Raw genomic sequence first — 19,362 nt, 5'->3', positions numbered from 1 at the left:
ATCACTAGCAAATAGGAAAATGCAAATCAATGATATCATTTCATATCTATTAGAATAGCCACTATTAAAAGGACAGAAAATTCCAAATGTTGGAGAGGATGTGGAGAGAAAAGATGACTTATTCTTGGAAGCAGATGAGCCTCAAATGATTTAGTTCCCATCCACCACATAGGATTGAGTTCCCATCCACCACATCCCATCTTGTTGTATCAAGATGATGCAATAAAAGACACAAGAAGAGAAACATAATTAAAGACAGACACACAAAAACAGGTAGCAGAGTTTCCCAGAGCCTTCTAAAGAAAACAGTGGACTGATGCAATGGGCAGGCACAGCAAGCTGAAGCAGCAAGATAATACAACAAAAGAGACAGGGAGGAAAAACATAATGAGAGACACAACAAAGCAGTCTCAATTGATTAGACACCTCCCTCGCATATTATCAGAAGTTCTGGACTTGGCTCATTGTGCCTCCTAAAGAAACGAGGAAGATGAACAGACACAGCAAGTACAAAACATTGAGGGGGTAGGAGAAAAGACAGAAATAAGCCTTTAAAAATCTTATTTACTGTTTGTGAGAATGTAGAATGGTACTGCCATTGTGAAGGACCGGTTGACAGTTCCAAAAAAAGTTGAATTTAGATTTATCATATGACCGAGCAATACCACTACCCAGAAGAACTGAAAGTAATGACATGAATAAACATCTGCACACCAACATTCATAGCAGCATTATTCACAATTGCCAAAAGTTGGAAACAACCCAGGTGTCCATCAACCAAAGAATGGATAAACAAATCGGTATATTCACATGATGGAATATTATGTAGCAGTAAGAAGAAATGAAGTCATAAAACATGGATGAACCTGGAGGACATTTTGTTTAGTGAAGAAACTCAGACATGAAAAGTACAAATACTGTTTGATTGTGCTATTATGAACTAAATATATTGTGTAAACTCATGGAGGTAATAATTTGAATATGGGTCACCAGAAAATAGAATGAGTTTAGAGGATGGAAAGTTGAGTGATAACTTGTGCAGAATTGGTAAAAAAGGATGTATGTTTATCTTTGGAAATGAATAGAAATGGTGAAAGCCCAACATAATTGTAACTAGCAGTCCTATTATGAAGTAGTATGAATTTTTTGTGATCTATGCATCTTAAAAAAAAAAGAAATAGTATGAAAGTGGTTTAAAGGGAAAGTCTAAGTTCATGTACATTACTTATAGGAAAGCTTAAAAATGTAACATGGAACTATGTCATAGTAAAATCATATGTGAAAATTAACATGGGTAAATTTGTACATATTACTACTTTTTTAAAGAGGAATAAATATATGTTAATACTACAATATGTTAATATCAGACAAAAATTATTGCTAATTGGGAGAAACCAGGCACAAAGTACTACATATTTTAGAGTTGATTTATATAAAAGGGAAAATAAATCAATTTATAAAGATGAATTTAGATTAGTGGTTATGTAGGGCTGGAAAGAATGCTAAGGGTTTTTTTTTTTCTTTTTGGAGTAACAAACTTGTTGTACAATTATCTGTGGTTATGAAGGTACAACATTGCGATTACACTGAAAGCCATTGATTACACACTTTGGATAGATCATATGGTATATGAATATATCTCAACAAAGCTGCTTAATAACTAAATAAGTAGTTGTGCAAATATAGCCAGAAATATCAACTGTGTACAGCAGAGGAAACAGAGAGAGATTGAGAGGTGAAGAATTTTCTTGTTTTGTTTTTATTTATTATTATTGAATAATGAAAAAGCTCTAATAATAATTGAAGTGCTCAATCTACAACTATAACAGTGATTTTTAAAGTTGGATGAATTGTATGTTTTAATATGTATCAATAAAATTAATTTTTAAAATATATTAAATAGGGAGAGAGAGAAATAGATGGTAGCAAAGAGGCTAATTCCAAGAGTCAGCTTGTCCTACAAGGCAGTAATCAGCAGAGCTACCTAAATCACCTGTTTGAGAGCTCCAGGAGATCAGAAGAGTATCCTGCAAAATCTTTGAATGAATGGAATCAGATTGCCCATCTGCAGTGAGTATTCATGGATAGAACCCTCCACACTGCAGAGTCCAGGTCCCATCCTCCACTGGCAGCTTGGGCCACCTCAGGAATTGTTCCCTGACTGGAGTTGAAAGCTCCATTTCCGAAAAACATGGTAGGAATAGATGGTTGGGCACTAATTTCAGTTACTGATTAGTAAATTCAGCTGGCTAAATTATAACCCTAAGAACAGCTAAAGTTTAAGCCTGTCCAAGTCCGAAAGAGGCTGGTAGCTTCTGTTTTGACTCTCACCAATGTCCCATGACTGGAAGCAGGGCTTACTGAAAATCCACAGTGATGATAGGGACAGATGTCTTTCCACCCAGGTCATATTGCTGCCCTAGCCTGGGCTCCAGTCTTTCCCCTGGCAGGGAGGAAGCTAGGGGGAAATACACCAACCTCTCTGGGCAACTGGAGTCACTTTTGACATACACAGACTAGATTGTTGGGCACCCATAGAGTTTAATCCCCACCCCCAACAGGACAGGAGGGGATGATGATTCCTCAGTTTTTCTAGTCAATTGCAGGTACTTTCATGCCACATAGACTAGATTGTCAGGCACACCTGTAGCTCTATCCCTGCCCCAATAGGATAGGAGCAGTGCTTCCTCAGCCTTTTTGGACAACCACTGGCCCTTTAGGCCTGCCCAGACAAGATGGTTGCGCACACCTGTGCCTAAATCCCTGTCCCTGAGAGGACAGGGGCGGGGTGCTTTGGCAGCCTCTCTGGGCAATTGCTGTTGCTTTTATTTTGCTTGTTGTTTTGTTTGTTGTTTTTGTTTATTCAGGAAGCACCAGGAACTGAACTCAGGACCTCACATGTGGGAAGCAGGCACTCAACTGCTTGAGTCACATCCACACCCTGCAGTATCTTTTGACCTGCACTGTTAGACTATTACCAATACCTATGGTTCCATATCCAAACATGAAAAGGAAGGAAGGTGGGAAGGGCATTGTCAACATTTCTGGGCAACTGCAGTTGTTTTTGACCCACACAGACAAGATCGTTGCACACACTGTTGGCTCCATCCCTGCCTCTGGCGTGTGCTTCATCAGTCTATCTGGGCAACTGCAGTCAGTTTTGACCTGTATGATTTAGTTTATTTCCCACATCTGCACCTTCATCCCCATTGCAGGCAGGGGAGGAAGGTGCTTGGAGATCATCAATCTCTCCAGGTAACTAACTATACATGACTTTGATTACTACCATCAAATGTGGCAGTGTCCCCACTCCTGGAAGGGAAGAAATGTAGGAAACCTTCATTAGTTCCTGGGGAAGTGTCAGCCTCCATGGCTTACTATACCAACACAACACTCCTGGTTGTTACTTTGCTCCCAGCAAGGGAAAAAGGGCAAGAAACATATGAAAAAGAATTGGAAAAAAATCAGTTTGTCTAAATATGAGCCATTATAAAGTTCCAAACTAAGTTGAACCAAATATCAAAGAGGGGCTGATGAAAAACCAAGCAAATAAAAAGTCCTAGACTAAAGAGAGAAATGGAGTATAGAATAAAAACCTTCCTCCCACATCAAAGGTCCTGGATTCAGCTCCCAGTGCCTCCTAAAGAAACAAGGAAGATGAGCAAACACAGCAAGTGAAAAACAAGTGAGTGGGGAAAAATAAATAAATAAAAATCTTTAAAAAACAATCACCACTAAAGAGATAAAAATAGTCACCAACAATCTGCCCTTGACTTGATAACTTCACAGGTGAATTCTAACAAATATTCAAAGGAGATTTAATACAAATTTTACTCAAATACTATTAAAAAATTGAAGAGGATGGAACACTATTAAACTCATTCTATGAAGCCAACATTGTCACAATACCAAAGCCAACACAGATATCATGAAAAAGAAAATTACAGACACATTTCCTTAATGAATATACATGCAAAAATCCTCACCAAAATATTAACCAATTGAATCTTGAATCCAACAACACATTAAAAGAATTATGCATCATAATCTCATGGATTTTTATCCCAGCTATGCAAAGGTGGTTCAAAAAAAGAAAATATTTCAGGGTAATAAAACACATTAATAAATTGAAAAAGAAAAATCATATGATAATCTCAATTGATGCAGAAAAGGCATTTGACAAAATAAGCATCCTTTCTTGATATAACACTCTGAAAGATAAGAAAGGAAGGAAATTTTCTCAAAATGAAAAAGGCATATATGTAAAATCTACAGCTAACATATACAAAGGTGAAAGAATCAAATCTTTTCCATTGACTCTAAGAAAACAGTGATGAACACTGTCACAACTCTTCTGTTAATATAGGGCTAAAGATACTAGCTGGAGGGAAGCAGAATTGGCCCAGTGGTTAGGGCATCCATCTACCACATGGGAGGTCTGCAGTTCAAACCCCAGGCCTCCTTGACCCATGTGGCACTGGCCTATGCACAGTGCTGATGCACGCAAGGCATGCCATGCTACGCAGGGGTGTCCCCCATGTAGGGGAGCCCCATGCGCAAGGAGTGCGCCCCTTAAGGAGAGTTGCCCAGCATGAAAGAAAGTGCAGCCTGCCCAAGAATAGTGCCACCCACATGGAGAACTGACACAACAAGATGACACAACAGAAAAAGAAAAAGGGATATTTGTCCATTGGCTCACATGAGCTTTGAGTTACTCAAAAATAAATTAGAAATCAAGGGGTGGAAATGGGAGCGGCACCATTCACTATTACCCCTAGTGACCCACTAGGAAAGTTTTTGCTTCCTGTCTCTCCAACTTTAAGCTCTGCTGTTCTACAGGTCAGTTTCAAAAGGAGGAGTGCTGCCACTAGGATACACAGCAATGATTCCATTGAATTGCAAGTTAAGACTGCTACCTGGCAGTCTTAAGATCCTCCTCATGCATCTTAATCAAAAGGCAAAGGAGTGGGCTTGAGGGGGGCTAGGGATGGGTGGATGGGTAATATTGCCCAAGAAATTGGGGGGAGAGTGGGGCAACATATGAACATAGGAATTGTCAGGTGTTGGTGGAGAGTATAATGTTGAGAAAACCTTTTTAAAATATAATTAGGAAAGTTACCTGTTTAAGATACTCAAAGGGGATAATCTGATGTAGGACAGACTCCTAGGGAATACGTGAATGCTCATTTTGCCAGAGTGGGTTATATCATTGGGTAGAGACCCATATAATGAGAGTGAAGGTATACCCACATCCTGGGGAGGACTAATGCCATCAAATAGAGGGAACTGTATCTCTCAAGAGAAACGGTGGCTCCCAGGGCATTAGGGCAGTTGAGCAAGTCAAGCCCTCAACACTGTTGCAAGTATCTCTGAACATGGCTCCTCAAGAAATGAAGATAGACTGTCATTGTGGGCCCCAAGGGGAGGGGGAAATAGATATTGAATAGATGGAACCAATGTAACTGTGAGGGCAATAGAAGTGTTTCACAAGAGTACGCAAGGATGGATATAAAACATGTAATATTACACCAAAAACATATAGGGGCCGACAGACTAATAATGTAAACCATAATATAAAACATAGGATAACTAAAAATTTAGAAAATTGTATAGCCTAAAGTATAAACCACAATGTAAACACAAATGTTACCTTTTTTGAAAGCTATTGTCTCAATATCTGTACATCAGTTTCAGTAAATATGGTATGAATATGTTAAAAGATTATTGCTGTGGAAGGGAAAAGGTTTTATACTAGATATGTGGGAGCACTATATATTGTATATATGAATTACTGTGATCTATAGCTCTTGTGAAGAGAAGCTCAATAATTAGGAAAAAAGAAAAGAAAAAGATAGGATGCAGAATTTTTCCAAATCAATATGTATTCTATATCTAACCTTTAAACTCATTGCTATATTCCATTTTACTAGTAAGGGAACCTGACATTATATTGGGCTTCACTTTTAAGGAAGTTTTGGATCACAGAGGGGTTCAACAATGGCAGCAGAGGAATACTGGTATGGGATGTTATTGACAGGGGACATATGGTTGACAGGGAGTTATACAGGGCATGTGTCCAGGGTGCATGGAAATGTTTGGATATACTCATAGTGGAAACAATTAAAAACAACAGCTGGAAGGCTGCTGGGTTTCTGGCTGGGGGGCTCTGTCCTGGTCCCTAGGGGAGCAGCGGCAGTCCCCCAGGTGCAATGGCAAGGACCAGGAGGGAATGAGGGTCCAACAGTGAGCTCCTAATACTAATGACTATGCTTGTGAGCCTATACACCTGAAATAAGAACAAGGCCTAGAGCAGCACTGTGCCTAAGACTTCCTTCCTGACAGCCTCCGTGTTACTCAAATGTGACCAGTCTCGAAGCCAAATTCAGCATGTAAATGCACTGCCTTCCCCTCAGCATGGGACATGACACCCGGGGATGAGCCTCCCTGGAGCCGAGGGATAACTACCAAGTACCAGCTGATGACGTAACTAGAAAATGACCTTGAATAAAAGGTTCAACGTGGACCAGCAGAATATCCCTGTCTACATATAATAACAGGAGTTAAAAATGCTGTTTGATCTAAAGTAAGGGGGAAATGGAAAGGACAAATGAGTTTATATGGTTATGAGTCTCTAAAAAAGAGTCTGGAGGTTGTCAGAAGGATTGCCCTTATGCACACCTGAGCAGAGTTTCAGAGACAGATAAAGTAGATTCAACCCCAGGTATTGGTTCTTCTGAGGGTTAAAGAGACTCACTGGTTTTATGGTCATGGCAGATGGAGTTCACTGCCATGTCAGTTGGCCCTTCTTTGAAGTTGGTGTTTCTACATGATGGAGCTGTACTCAGATGTGATCTCTTTTCACAAGCCTTTCCTGTTACTTTACTGGAATTGTAGTTGGTGCTGGGGTTTAAGATATATCTAGGTGATCTGAATCTCTGGACTGACAATATGATAGCCAGGCCCTGAGCTGCAACAGACTTCAGCTCCTACACTCTGGTTTATTGGACTTACCCCTCTCAGCTAACATGGAGGTGAAGAAGGTCGACCACCACAACTTGGAGCCAAGAGTGCCTACAACTGAAAGCAGGAGGATTGCATCCAGTATCCATGTGGAATCTAAGCCCCCTCTTGACATAGATGTGGAATGGACACAACCAATCCAAGGTCCACAGGAAGGAAGAATACAGTAAGGATTAGAGTGGACTTACTGATATTCTATTCATGAACTATTGTGGTTAGTAATCGAGAAAATGTCGCATTGGTGTGGAAAAAGTGGCCATGTTGGCTGCTGGGTGTGGGGAATGGGAGGAAGAGATGAGATGTGGAGGCATTTTCGGGACTGGGAGTTGTCCTGGGTGGTGCTTCCAAATGCAATGGACGTGTCATGATGATGGGGGAGAGTGTTTCTGTGGGGGGAGTGGAGGGGGGGGAGTGGCGGAGTGGGGGTGGTGGGGGTGAATGGGGACCTCATATTTTTTTAATGTAAAATTTTTAAAAAATGAATTAAAAAAAAAAGGCAAAGGAGGGAATTACTACACTGGCAGGGGTGATTGACCCTATCTAGGGGAATTAGGGCTGATACCACACACTAAAAGTAAAGAAGAGTTTGTCTGGGGTACAGAAGATTCCCTGGGTATCTCAGTACTACCATGCCTTGTGATTAAACTCAAAAGAAAATTGCAAACATTTCAAGCAGGATATCCTATGCCTTAGGCCATTCAGAAATAAAGATTTCAGTCACCCCATAGTGCAAAGAACCAAGACTAACTGAAGTGCTTGCTGAGGGTAAAAGGAATATGCTGTAGGTTGTGGAAGAAGGTAGTGATAAATACAAACTTCAACCAGGTGCCCAGTTTTAGAAATAAGGATGTAATGCTCATGAATATTTTTTTCTTCTTTTTTGCGTATCGATAGGTATGAAAATGAATGTCTGTTTTCTTCCTTAATCTTTACCCTTATCATATGATAAGTTGTATTAGTTTCATGTTGTAATATTTGAGGACATCAAGTTTATGAATGAATATTACACAAGAACTTGCACATTACTCTTGAGAGAATTAGTGCATTCCCAGGTGTATGCAGGACAGGTGAATATTGTGTGGATATATTTATTTATAGACTAAGCATGTTTTTTTCTTTAAAAATTTTATTTATTATTTATTTAATCTCCCCCCCCTCACCCCCACCCCAGTTGTCTGTTCTCTGTGTCTATTTGCTGCGTGTTCTTTTTTGTCCGCTTCTGTTGTTGTCAGCAGCATGGAAATCTGTTTCTTTTTGTTGGGTCATCTTGTGTCAGCTCTCCATGTGTGCGGTGCCATTCTTGGGCAGGCTGCACTTTCTTTCACGCTGGGTGGCTCTCCTTAAGGGGCGCACTCCTTGAGCGTGGGGCTCCCCTATGCAGGGACACCCTTGCATGGTACAGCACTCCTTGCGCGCATCAGCACTGCATGTGGGTCAGCTCCACATGGGTCGAGGACACCCGCAGTTTGAACCGCAGACCTCCCATGTGGTAGACGGATGCCCTAACCACTGTGCCAAGTCCGCTTCCCCTAAGCATATTTTAAGGTGATGTGTATGGCTGCCAAGTTAGCAAGGGGTGGACTTTAGTGGTTAGGCTAATGTGTCAATTCAGCCAAGTAATGGTAACCGGTTACTTGGTTATGTAAACACTGGGCTAAGTGTAATAGAAGGACATTTCATGAAATTTAATCATCAGTGAGTTGATTGCATAGATAGCTGATTACACCTGCATCAGTAATGTATGACATCTCATCTAATCTGCTTAAAAAGAGGCCTTAAAAACAGAAGTGATGTCAGCATTTGGGGAAAATCCCCATCACAAGCCAACTTCTCCTGGGGAATTAAATGAGCCTGACATAAAGAAATTGGAGTTGAATTGAGAATTCAGAAATAAACCCTTATATCTATAGCCAACTGATTTTTGACATGGGTGTCACATCCACTCAGAGCGGAAGTAGTCTCTTCTACATATGGTACTAGGAAACTGGATCTCCATGTGCAGATCCACCACGTATACCCACTAGGTCAAATGCAGGAGAAAGAAAATAAAGTTTTCATTTTGTTTCCAGAAAAACATGTTCTTCATCCATTTCTGTGGGTGTGAATCCATTATAAATGTACTTTTGATGAGGTTATTTTTAGTTATTCTGTGGCCTAACTGAATCACAAGAGCCTTGTAAAGAAAGCCACAGAATGAAGCCATGGGTGCAATCTGAAGCTGGTAACCAATGAATCCTGGGAAAGTAGAACACACTGTCCATAAGCACTGACATGTGACAGAAAAGTCAAGGAACAAAGATCATTGGTAGCCAGACTCATAATTGCAACCTTCAGGCAGAATGTACCACCTTGCTGACTCTTTAGACTTCTAGTCTCAAAATCATGATCAATAAACTCCCATCGTTTAAACCAATCCATTATATGATATTTGTTTTAGTAGACAGAAAAGTTAAACAAGGTGTAAAGAATGCTGAAACAGTACAAGTGAAGCGTCAAGAATAAACAAGGGTTCAAATGGAGTTCTTTACATAATTCTCAGCTACTGCTGGCCTTTATTCCTGCTTCCTGGAATTTTATTCCTTCGTCATGAGATGTGTAAATGTATTAAATTTACTCATGGTTTTGGAGTTTAAAAAACGAATAGATTCTTCACAGGCTGCTGCTGCTAAAATAATCTTCGTTAAAATTTTGTCCAATGTGTCGCACGTCATCTTTTCATTCAGATGTCAGTTTATTAAGTCCATCAGTATTCTCTAAGCTTTCTTTTCCAGAAATAGGATAATTCACTTCCCAGTTTCTACTTACTCTCAACCAATAAGTGTGATTAGGAAGTGTTCCATCTTAGATAGGGTTTGTCTTGACAGCAATACTATCTCCCAAGAGAGAGAAGCAGACTTGGCCCAGTGGTTAGGGCGTCCATCTACCACATGGGAGCTGGCCCATGCACAGTGCTGATGCACGGAAGGAGTACCCTGCCACGCAGGGGTGTCCCCCGCGTAGGGGAGCCCCATGCGCAAGGAGTGCGCCCCATAAGGAGAGCCGCCCAACGTGAAAGAAAGTGCAGCCTGCCCAGGAATGGCACCGCACACACAGAGAGCTGATGCAGCAAGATGACACAACAAAAGAAACAGATTCCCGTGCCTCTGACAACAGAAGTGGACAAAGAATATGCAGCAAATAGACACAGAGAACAGAAAACTGGGTGGGGGTGGGGGGGGGCGGGGAGGAGAGAAATAAAAATAAATAAATCTTAAAAAAAAAAAAGTTCCCAAGAGAGCCCAGAAAACTACCAGAGCTCTGACAGTAAGCAAGGACTTCTTGGCCAAGAAAAGTGCACTGAGTGACTTTAGGCCAGAGGGTATGCTATAAGTGGTTGAGAAAAGATTTTGAACTAGAGAAAAACATATAAAATTCTAAATTGAACCATAAACTTGCAATGGTGAATCCCTAAATCATCTGCAAGACCTCAGATTCTAAGTGTGCCCACATTGACTTCCATGCAGGTCTACCTATCCTTCTTTGCAGATAGGATAAGTTCCCTATTTCCTCACCTACTGACATACTCACACAGTTTGACTGGTTAGTGACCAAACGTTCCTTAGGAACATTTTCTAGCTTGGTAATATACTTGCTTCTGATAGTAACTCTTATACTCTAAGACACTGCACTAAGTATTAATAAAATATGACTCTAAAAAATGACTGATACACCCCTACTTCACTTATTCCCCACCTGGTGCTGTAGGAAATAAAGCTCAATTTATAGATCACAATACAATGGTTTATAGCTTATGCACAAGACAAAGGGCACTGAGAAAGTTGAGCTGCAGTGGCCACCTCTACCATTTCTAGGCCACATTGAGAGCTTCTGAAAACACCAAAGATATTCTTGCATCAAGGACAGGTCTCCCAGTCTCAAGCCAATATTCTTGAATGTTTACATAGGGCAAATAATGAGGTTAAGATAAAATGAGGTATAAGGAAACTCATAGGGAAGCTAGGAATGTACTGTACCTTACTCTATGCAGATATACTACAAATGTATTTCTTTAAATACATTAGGCACTTTATTGTGCAGTAAAGTTCGTGGCCCGAAAAAGAGCAGAGAGAAATAGTTGTACAAATGGTGGAAATACTAAATACTAATGAATTTTTATGCTTAGAGATTTCAGAGTTGGGAGACATTCCAGAGGTTACGCTTATGTGCATCTCAGCAGGATCTCATTGACTGCCATAGTAAACAGTGCCTCAAAAAGGAGTATTTCTGGGCTCTAGAGACATCTACACACTATAAGTATGGCAGACACCTCAGGAATTAATCACCCTGTCACTGGATCCTATTTTGAAATTTATGCTCCCCAGCATAAACAGATTCATTTATACTTCCCCCATTCATGGCTCTCCTGTTCCTTTGATCTGAACCTATAATTAGTACTATACTTGTTAAATATATGTCCCAGAGACTTTAATCTTTGATCTGTTCCAGTTTTACTTAAGCCCTGAATCTCAGCAAAACTACTCTCCAGTTCATTGGAGATGATGATGGACAATGCCTCTTCCAAGGAACAGTCTCCAACAGTAAGCAAGATAGTCCCATACATCTGCCCCATGGGATCTAAGCCCCTTCTCAATTAGAAGCAGAGTGGGCATCAAAATCCCAAAATCTCAGTATTGGGGAATATGTAATGGCCTGTATCCATCAATTCAGTGATATACAGGACAATCCTAATGTCCAGAAAATGCCCCATGTTACACCTATTTTTCTCTCAGAATCTATGGTGACCACTGACGTTACATCAATGATACAAATTTTTCCTTTGCTAGAATAATAGTACATCTACTTTAGTCCACTGTTCATTCCCCCAACCACTAATTTAAATGTCAAGCATTAGTCATCAGAAGACAAATACTGTACATGTATACTTAGTATCTAAATAATGAAAAACGAAGTATTATGGAAGAATATGGAGCAACCAGAAGAGTTCAGAAATTTTTTATCTACTAGACTGAGATCCAGAAATTTCTCTTCTTGAATGCAAACAAGAAAAATGAGCACGTCTACAATAAATCATAGGTACATAAGAAATACAAACTAATCAGTTCAGGTATTCATCAAACAACAAAGCATTACACAGCAATTAGAATGGTATTACAAACTACAACCAGAGCAAGACCAATGAGCAACTCTGGGCCTAGGACATAAATCACGAGCTGTGTTCATCTCATAGGCAGGAGTTTCAGGATCTTAGACTGACTGGACCACCTACTCAGAAAGAGCAGCAGATTTTACTTGCTTTCATTTTTAGGTTAAAGAGAGAAATAGTATCCAACAATTCACCTTCTGGGGAGTGGGCTGGGTTAGGAGAGCAGAGCTAACCGTGGGGGAGGACAAGATCTCAGACTGCACAGATCACCATAGCTGTTTGATTTGGTGTTTTCACTTATATAGCGCCTATCACTTCTCTTTGAATGAGGTACCTGACCTCCTAGGCACTGAGACTCAGATAATCAGTTACAGATGGGAGGTAGCCTGTGATTCAGGGAGCACTGCAGGGTTATAACTGTATGGGAAATGCATACAGTGGTTCAAACGCTACCTGAACAATGGGAAGGAGACTGCAGTGCACAGAACCCCACAAAGACCTAGGTGACCCACCACCCCGTTTCTGAAAGCGAGATAACACTGAGGTGCTAGTACCTGAACGTCTATCCCGCGGAGATGACGCTTAACCAGGCAGCAGGGGTGTATGGGGAAGGGTAGGAGCAGGACCTGAGGCACGAGTTTGTGGAAACCAGGCTATGGGGAAATGGAACCTTCCAGAACTGGGCGACGGTGGAGGTGCCTTTTGATGAGCAGAAATAAACATGCAACATGCCAGGATCCCCTAACGTCTCTACCCTGACATAGAGAGCCTCCTTCTGGGCCCACCATTCCCATCATGGGAATTGCTGTCTGGCCTGGTTTTCCCTGGAGCTGTGACCTGTTGTGCTTGCAGTTCTTATGTGAAGGAAAAAGTTATATGGGAACCTCATGGGTTTTTTTAATGTTAACAGTTTTTGTGATCTGTGTAACTTCTTTAAGAAAGCTCATTTGAGAAAGCTATGCTCAATGCTTTCAGCTACAATTGCCTAGGGCTCTCATGTCATACTCCTTCTAAAGCCTTTTGGGAAAACTTTGGGTAACTGCCTTCTACACAAGCCATACAAGTTATGTTCATACCCCTCAATAACTCCTTTTGTCTACCATGTGAATGGTAGAAGACTTAAAACTTTCTGTTCTTATGCAATTGTGGCCAATACCTATTCTCCAGTTCTGAGAGTTCACCCTGGACAACTAATAAAACAATGAGGATGGACCAGTTCACTGCCCCCCATCTATAACAGTATGAGTGGACGTTGACCCAAGTCCTTCAAGATTGAGGAATTAAAATAGAGGGATTGGCAAGTGGCTGTGGCTCTATCAGACGAGCTCTTGTTTACCATATGGGAGGCCCTCAGTTCACATTTCAGGGCCTCCTTGTAAAAGCAGGCCCACAGGCACTGCAGAGAGCTAACTCAGCAAAAAGGTGACGCAACAAAAAGGGAGACAAGCAAGAACACAGCAGAGGGAAGCGGACTTGGCCCAGTGGTTAGGGTGTTGGCCTACCACATGGGAGGTCTGCAGTTCAAACCCCAGGCTTCCCTGACCCCTGTGGAGCTGGCCCACGCACAGTGCTAATGCAAGCAGAGTGCTGTGCCACGCGGGGCTGTCCCTGCGTAGGGCATCCCTACGCGCAAGGAGTGTGCCCCGTAAGGAGAGCTGCCCAGCGCAAAAGAAAAGTTCAGCCTGCCCAGGAATGGCACCGCACACAGGGAGAGCTGACACAAGATGATGCAACAAAAAGAAGCACAGATTCCCATGCCGCTGACAATAGTGGACAACAACAGAAGCGGACAAAGAACACGCAGCAAACAGACACAGACAAGAGACAACTGAGGGGAAGGAGGGAAAAAGGGGAGAGAAATAAATAACTCTTTAAAAAAAAAAAAAACACAGCAAAGCCCACAGTGAAGGGACACAGAACAGCAAGCAAGCTGCAAAGGAGGAGGGGAAAATACATACATACAGACAGAAGAACATACAGCGAAATGGACACAGACAGCTGACAGCATGCAAAAAAAAAACAAACTGCAAGGGGGGGGGATAAAAAAATTTTTAAAAAAAAGGAACTGCAATCATGGACCAAAGCAGACTTGTTACTGTGCTATGTTAATGGAGTACCTTGTAACATTTATATAAAATACTTACCTTTTTAAAAAAGGGCAAAAAATTAAATAGACCCTACAATTCCACTCCTAGGTACATACCTGAAAAAAACTAAAAACAAACCTTCACAAAAACTTGTATAGGAATGTTCATCTAGCAACTTTCTTAATCAGAAATGTGAAACAATCCAAGTTGCCTGTTAACTGATGAACAGATAAATAAAATGGGGCCTATCTATAATGGAATATTATTCAGTCAGCATATCTATGAATCATGAAAACATGTTGAGTCCAAGAAGCCAGACACAAAAAAATCACATATTGCATGATGCCATTTATTAAATCTAGAAAGGCAAATCCACATAGACAGATGCCATTAGTGGATGTTAGGGGCTAGAGGACGACAAAACAGGAAGTGAATATTAATGGGTAAGTGGTTTCTATTGGGGATGATGAAATGTACTGGTATTAGATGGCAATGTGACTGCACAACCTTAATATACTGAAGATCCACTAAACTGAACACTGCAAAAAAAAATGTAAATATTTCAGTTTCAAAATAAAGGAAGAAAAGGCTCAGCACATCCTAAGCTCAAAAAAAAATATGTGATTTACAACTAAATTGTGTCTCACAATTGTACTGCTGAAAGATGACAAGGGTATATAAACCTTGATTTATTTCCTGGGGTGCAGAAAAGTATAAAATAAAAACAAAACTCATTTATATTGTTAGAAATTTAGTGTATTACTTATTCTTTGCAGGAATGGTAAATTAGTAGCTGAAGAGGCATTCTGATGTTTTCAGATATTTACATTATAAGTCGTTCTAGCTGCTACCAATCTGTTAAGTGGTAATGGATGCTTCAGCAATGTGTGGTAATAATGAATTGTCAAGACAACAGAAGGAACTAAAATTGGTTCTTACCATCACAACCTGTTTCAAATAACTTTTTGCAGTTACATACACTTCAAAAAGTAATTTTTTACTTACTAAATTTTCATCATTCATAATAAAAATTCTACTGCCACTAGATTACAAATTTACATCATCATTCTAATATATAAAGCACCAGATTACTTCTATCAAAATATATGATTTACGCCGACAGCACAATTTGCACTTTAACATTAAACACAACCGACACAACAAAAGGAAATTATGCCAACTTTTTATTTTAGTAAAATTGGAATAAAGAGCACATGCAGTGCTAGCATCTAAAACTAATACATTAAGCAAATACTAAACTTACAGTGACTTGAGGTTCAATATTTATGACATTCAACGTTTAAATCCATTCTCGTATTGTGGTTTTTGAAATCTTATTTACTAAAAATAGTACTGATAAACCTGAATGTAAAGTCACTGTTTAAGACCACAAATATAACCACATGTTTCAAGATTGCAATATGCCAGACAGTCAATGAAAAATAAAGCAAAACAAAAACACAAAACTTACAAAACTCACAGGACCTTTGAGAATGTGGATGCTTCACAGAAATATTTAGAAGTGTGTCATTAACTTCTTAAGACAATTCTATCAAAACCTTGGCATGTTTTAATTTCAAGTTGCCAATCTTGTCTTAAAATTTGTTAGAAACTTACGGCTATGCTGCCAGTATCAGGTCTGCTTTTTTTAACTTAAGTTTAATAGAACTTAACATTTAAAGCTCACACTACCCCAAAATATATATTATTTCACATATGCTGACATTCAACATTCAAGTGCCAGTGTTTTTGTACTGTCTTTTGGTCAAGTTTCTTTAAACTTTCAAATAATCATTTATAGGCTTACAAAAATAAATATTTTCCAAAATGTTCAATAAATATTACACAAAACTAGCAGCAAAAAGTTTCTAAAGTCTGTCATGTGCAAATAGTTTTGTTCTCAACTACCATTCCCATGGTCCCAAACAAATTTTGAGAATCTAGTTCTTAGACAAGCTGCGTTCAACAGTCTTAAAAACAAAACTAAGATTGGAAGTTTAAGGATACGCACGTAAGACAAATATAAAATTCTGCAGGTGCAATAAAATAAGTACTTTGTAAAAAGTTCTGGGCAAAATGTACAAGAGTTTAAACCTGTATTAATTTAAATAGCACCGTAACAAATGACGTCAATGCTGTCAAGTGCAACTACTGAGTGAAGTTTTAGAACAAGGCACAATACACTTGAAAATTTATTGCCAACTTCTTATGACTGCATGACTGCATTCTTGCCACAATATTCCCAGTGACAGGCATTGTTAGTTATGGATAATCATCTTTGGCCAAATTTAGAATAAAAAGACTATAATACAATGGAAACCTATGCAACTAAAATGGTCTAAAACTGCACTATATAGAATTGATACCTTGTGCAGTCAAAATTCGGTACATATTTCCAACCTGTGTTTATTATCTCAAGGTTTTCAGTTTGTTAATTGAGGTTTCACAAAGTCTACAGTGCCATTTTAACATCAACGCAGCTTGTACATAGTAATGTGAGTCTTCATTAAATTAAAGCCTGCTGCATAACCTTCTTATCCATACTTTCTTGACCAAAAAACAAGAACACTAGCATGCATTACAGACCAAAATCCAACTAGGTCCCTAAAGAGGGCTGGTCACTGCCATAGTCAGCCAGTCTACCATCTCAATTTTATTTATGGCAGGCATTTTAAAATCTAAGTAGGTCAAATCTCCCAAAATACATTAACTTATCAAACCTTTAAACTTTCCCTATAATATTATGCCCACATTTGGCTAGCTTACAATGAATGAACTGCCTAAATTAATATTTTAAAAGAAGAATTGCTGTATTCAATTGCATTAACTTGAAAAAAAAAAAGAATTTTGAAAAATGTATGCAAATATTCACACAAAACCTTGGTATGACTGCAATGGCTTATTCAATAAAACTATCAGGTTCTAAGTGCCTACCTAGGATAGAGTGAGCAAGAATTTAACTTAGTAGTTTGCCACATTAGAAACGAATTGCCACTTCCAGCCCCAATCTACAATTATCAATTAGTAGGTCCTAATGTAGGCTTAATGAGGTTACTACTTACATTTTTTTTCTCTTATATTTACGGATAAAATAATGATTCCTATGTTAAGTTGTATCACACCTTTGTGCCAAGGTTTGATTTTAGCCCAAGTTCAGTAAATTTATTTTGTCAAAACAATTGATATTTTGAGCATTACTAAGCCAATAGGACATCAAAATAATAAGTTGTCTAAAACTTAAAGTCACAGTACATTAACAAACAAATGATCCTCAGTCACAAAATTATAAATGCAGTTTGGGGTGTGAACAAAACAGAGGAGTTAATCCAAACTACAAACCAACTTCTGAATAGGGCTGCTGATCGTTCCTTTCATTTCTTCTTGTGACCTTGAGCTCCTCAAACTTTTTTTCAGAAGAATCACAGTTGGTAATGTACTGCAAGTTCTTTAAAGCTATACAGGATAGTCTGGCTAAGTTACATGTGGTTTCCATATTAGCTTGTTGAAAGGGTGACTTTGTTTCAAGGGAGATTCAGTTGCCCCACCAGTCAACCCCCTGGGAGTTATAATTTCCTCCATATCCATCACTATTGTAGAAGCCTCCATAAGCACCTATCAAGAAATTTTTAAAAAGAGAAATTAAGTTATCCACCTATTATAGTGTTTTCTTTTTCAAGTACATTAATATAAACTTAATTTTTAAAAACTATGGCATTTGACCTTTCTTGGGAAATTAAAATTTCCCATAAATTTTAATGCTTTGAAAAAGATGACTGAGAAAAAAGAAAAGCCCTTCCCAAAGATATGATGTTAAATATTACCTCCACTAAATCCTCTGCTGTTGCCATGACCACCTCCACCACTGCGGCTGCTGCTTGCCCGATTACTATTAAAGCTAGAACTGCTGGAACCACTACTTTGTCGATAGTCTCTGGCACCAAATCCTCCACTGAATCTACTATTACAAAGAACAGTGTTATGTTTTATTACAATGAAAGTCAATTAAAATGCCAATTCTTACTAAACTTCCCAATTGTCAATTTCTGATTTTTCTATTTAATTCCCACTGTGGTGGCCCAGCAGTAAAGGGTAAACACTAAACATTAACTTTGGACATAAATTACTTGCTCAAAACAAACAGTAAAGGATCATACACCTTTGTTATAATTGACCTATACCTCTTAGAACGTCCTCGACTGCTACCCTTGTAGTGGTGTTCATAAGCCATATTTTCTAACCAAGAAGGCACTTCTTGTTTAGCTTCAACAAGAAGATCCAACAAATCCTTGGTGATGTTTATATTTCTTTCATTCAAGAATGAAGTGGCAAGACCTAAGAGTTCAAAAAAAGTACATAAAACCTAAGTTTCCATAAAGTAGCCTGATGTTCTTACTTTCCTACATATAATAAGCCCAAAACTACTACAAATGTTAATATTTAACCAGTTTAAAGAGTTTAACACAAAAACTTGTGGTTAATAAACAATATTAGTTTATCTTGAAAAGACTCTATACTTAAGACCCTTTATATTAAACCCTCTACTGCATGCATTATAATACAAACAATCAAACCACTTAAAGTCATGTTTTAAAAGCCTTACCAAGGTTTCCTACACGTCCTGTACGGCCAATGCGATGTACATATTCTTCAATATCACTTGGTAAATCAAAATTGATAACATGTTTCACATTTGAAATGTCTAGTCCTCTTGCTGCTACCTGAAAAACAGCTTTCATTAAAAAGAAAGCAATAGTCAAAACATGCTTAATGTGATAATAAAAATATACACACAGCAGTTGCAACTAGAATTGGGCTTTTTCCTGAGCGGAACTGATGAAGGGCTTCCTCTCTATCTCTCTGTGATCGGTCTCCATGGATACTGGTACAAGCATATCCTTCATGGTATAAGAAATCCTCCAGAGAATCTGCACCCTTTTTGGTCTCAACAAACACTAAGGTCAGTGAATTCTTCCCTGAAAAAATTAAGATTTTATTATTAAAATTGACTTGGCATCTGCATACCTTAAGTATTTAACTCTCTCTACACTTAGTAAACATGCAAATGGAACTAACTTAAAATAAGCTTTAACACGTTCAGAATGTGGAACAAAC

General features: G+C 39.1%; 1 protein-coding gene across 2 annotated transcripts in view; it reads right to left on the bottom strand.

Annotated features, from left to right (window-relative positions):
- Positions 1–15,417: 15,417 nt before the first annotated feature.
- The window catches only part of LOC139438389 (ATP-dependent RNA helicase DDX3X-like), a 15,071-nt gene continuing 11,126 nt past the window's right edge, over positions 15,418–19,362 (bottom strand). Inside the window, exons 13-17 of one of the 2 annotated variants that reach the window (XM_071213507.1) lie at positions 19,042–19,223; positions 18,851–18,968; positions 18,429–18,582; positions 18,072–18,208; positions 15,418–17,862 (exon numbers count right to left, since the gene is read on the bottom strand). In XM_071213507.1, coding sequence (XP_071069608.1) covers positions 17,783–17,862; positions 18,072–18,208; positions 18,429–18,582; positions 18,851–18,968; positions 19,042–19,223 — 671 coding nt within the window. In that variant the 3' untranslated portion in view covers positions 15,418–17,782. The remainder of the gene's footprint in view (positions 17,863–18,071; positions 18,209–18,428; positions 18,583–18,850; positions 18,969–19,041; positions 19,224–19,362) is intronic. The other variant, XM_071213508.1, reaches the window with a different exon arrangement.

The sequence above is a fragment of the Dasypus novemcinctus genome, chromosome Y (genome assembly GCF_030445035.2).
Source record: "Dasypus novemcinctus isolate mDasNov1 chromosome Y, mDasNov1.1.hap2, whole genome shotgun sequence".
Lineage (NCBI taxonomy): Eukaryota > Metazoa > Chordata > Mammalia > Cingulata > Dasypodidae > Dasypus > Dasypus novemcinctus.
This window is presented reverse-complemented; position numbering and strand designations above follow the sequence as displayed.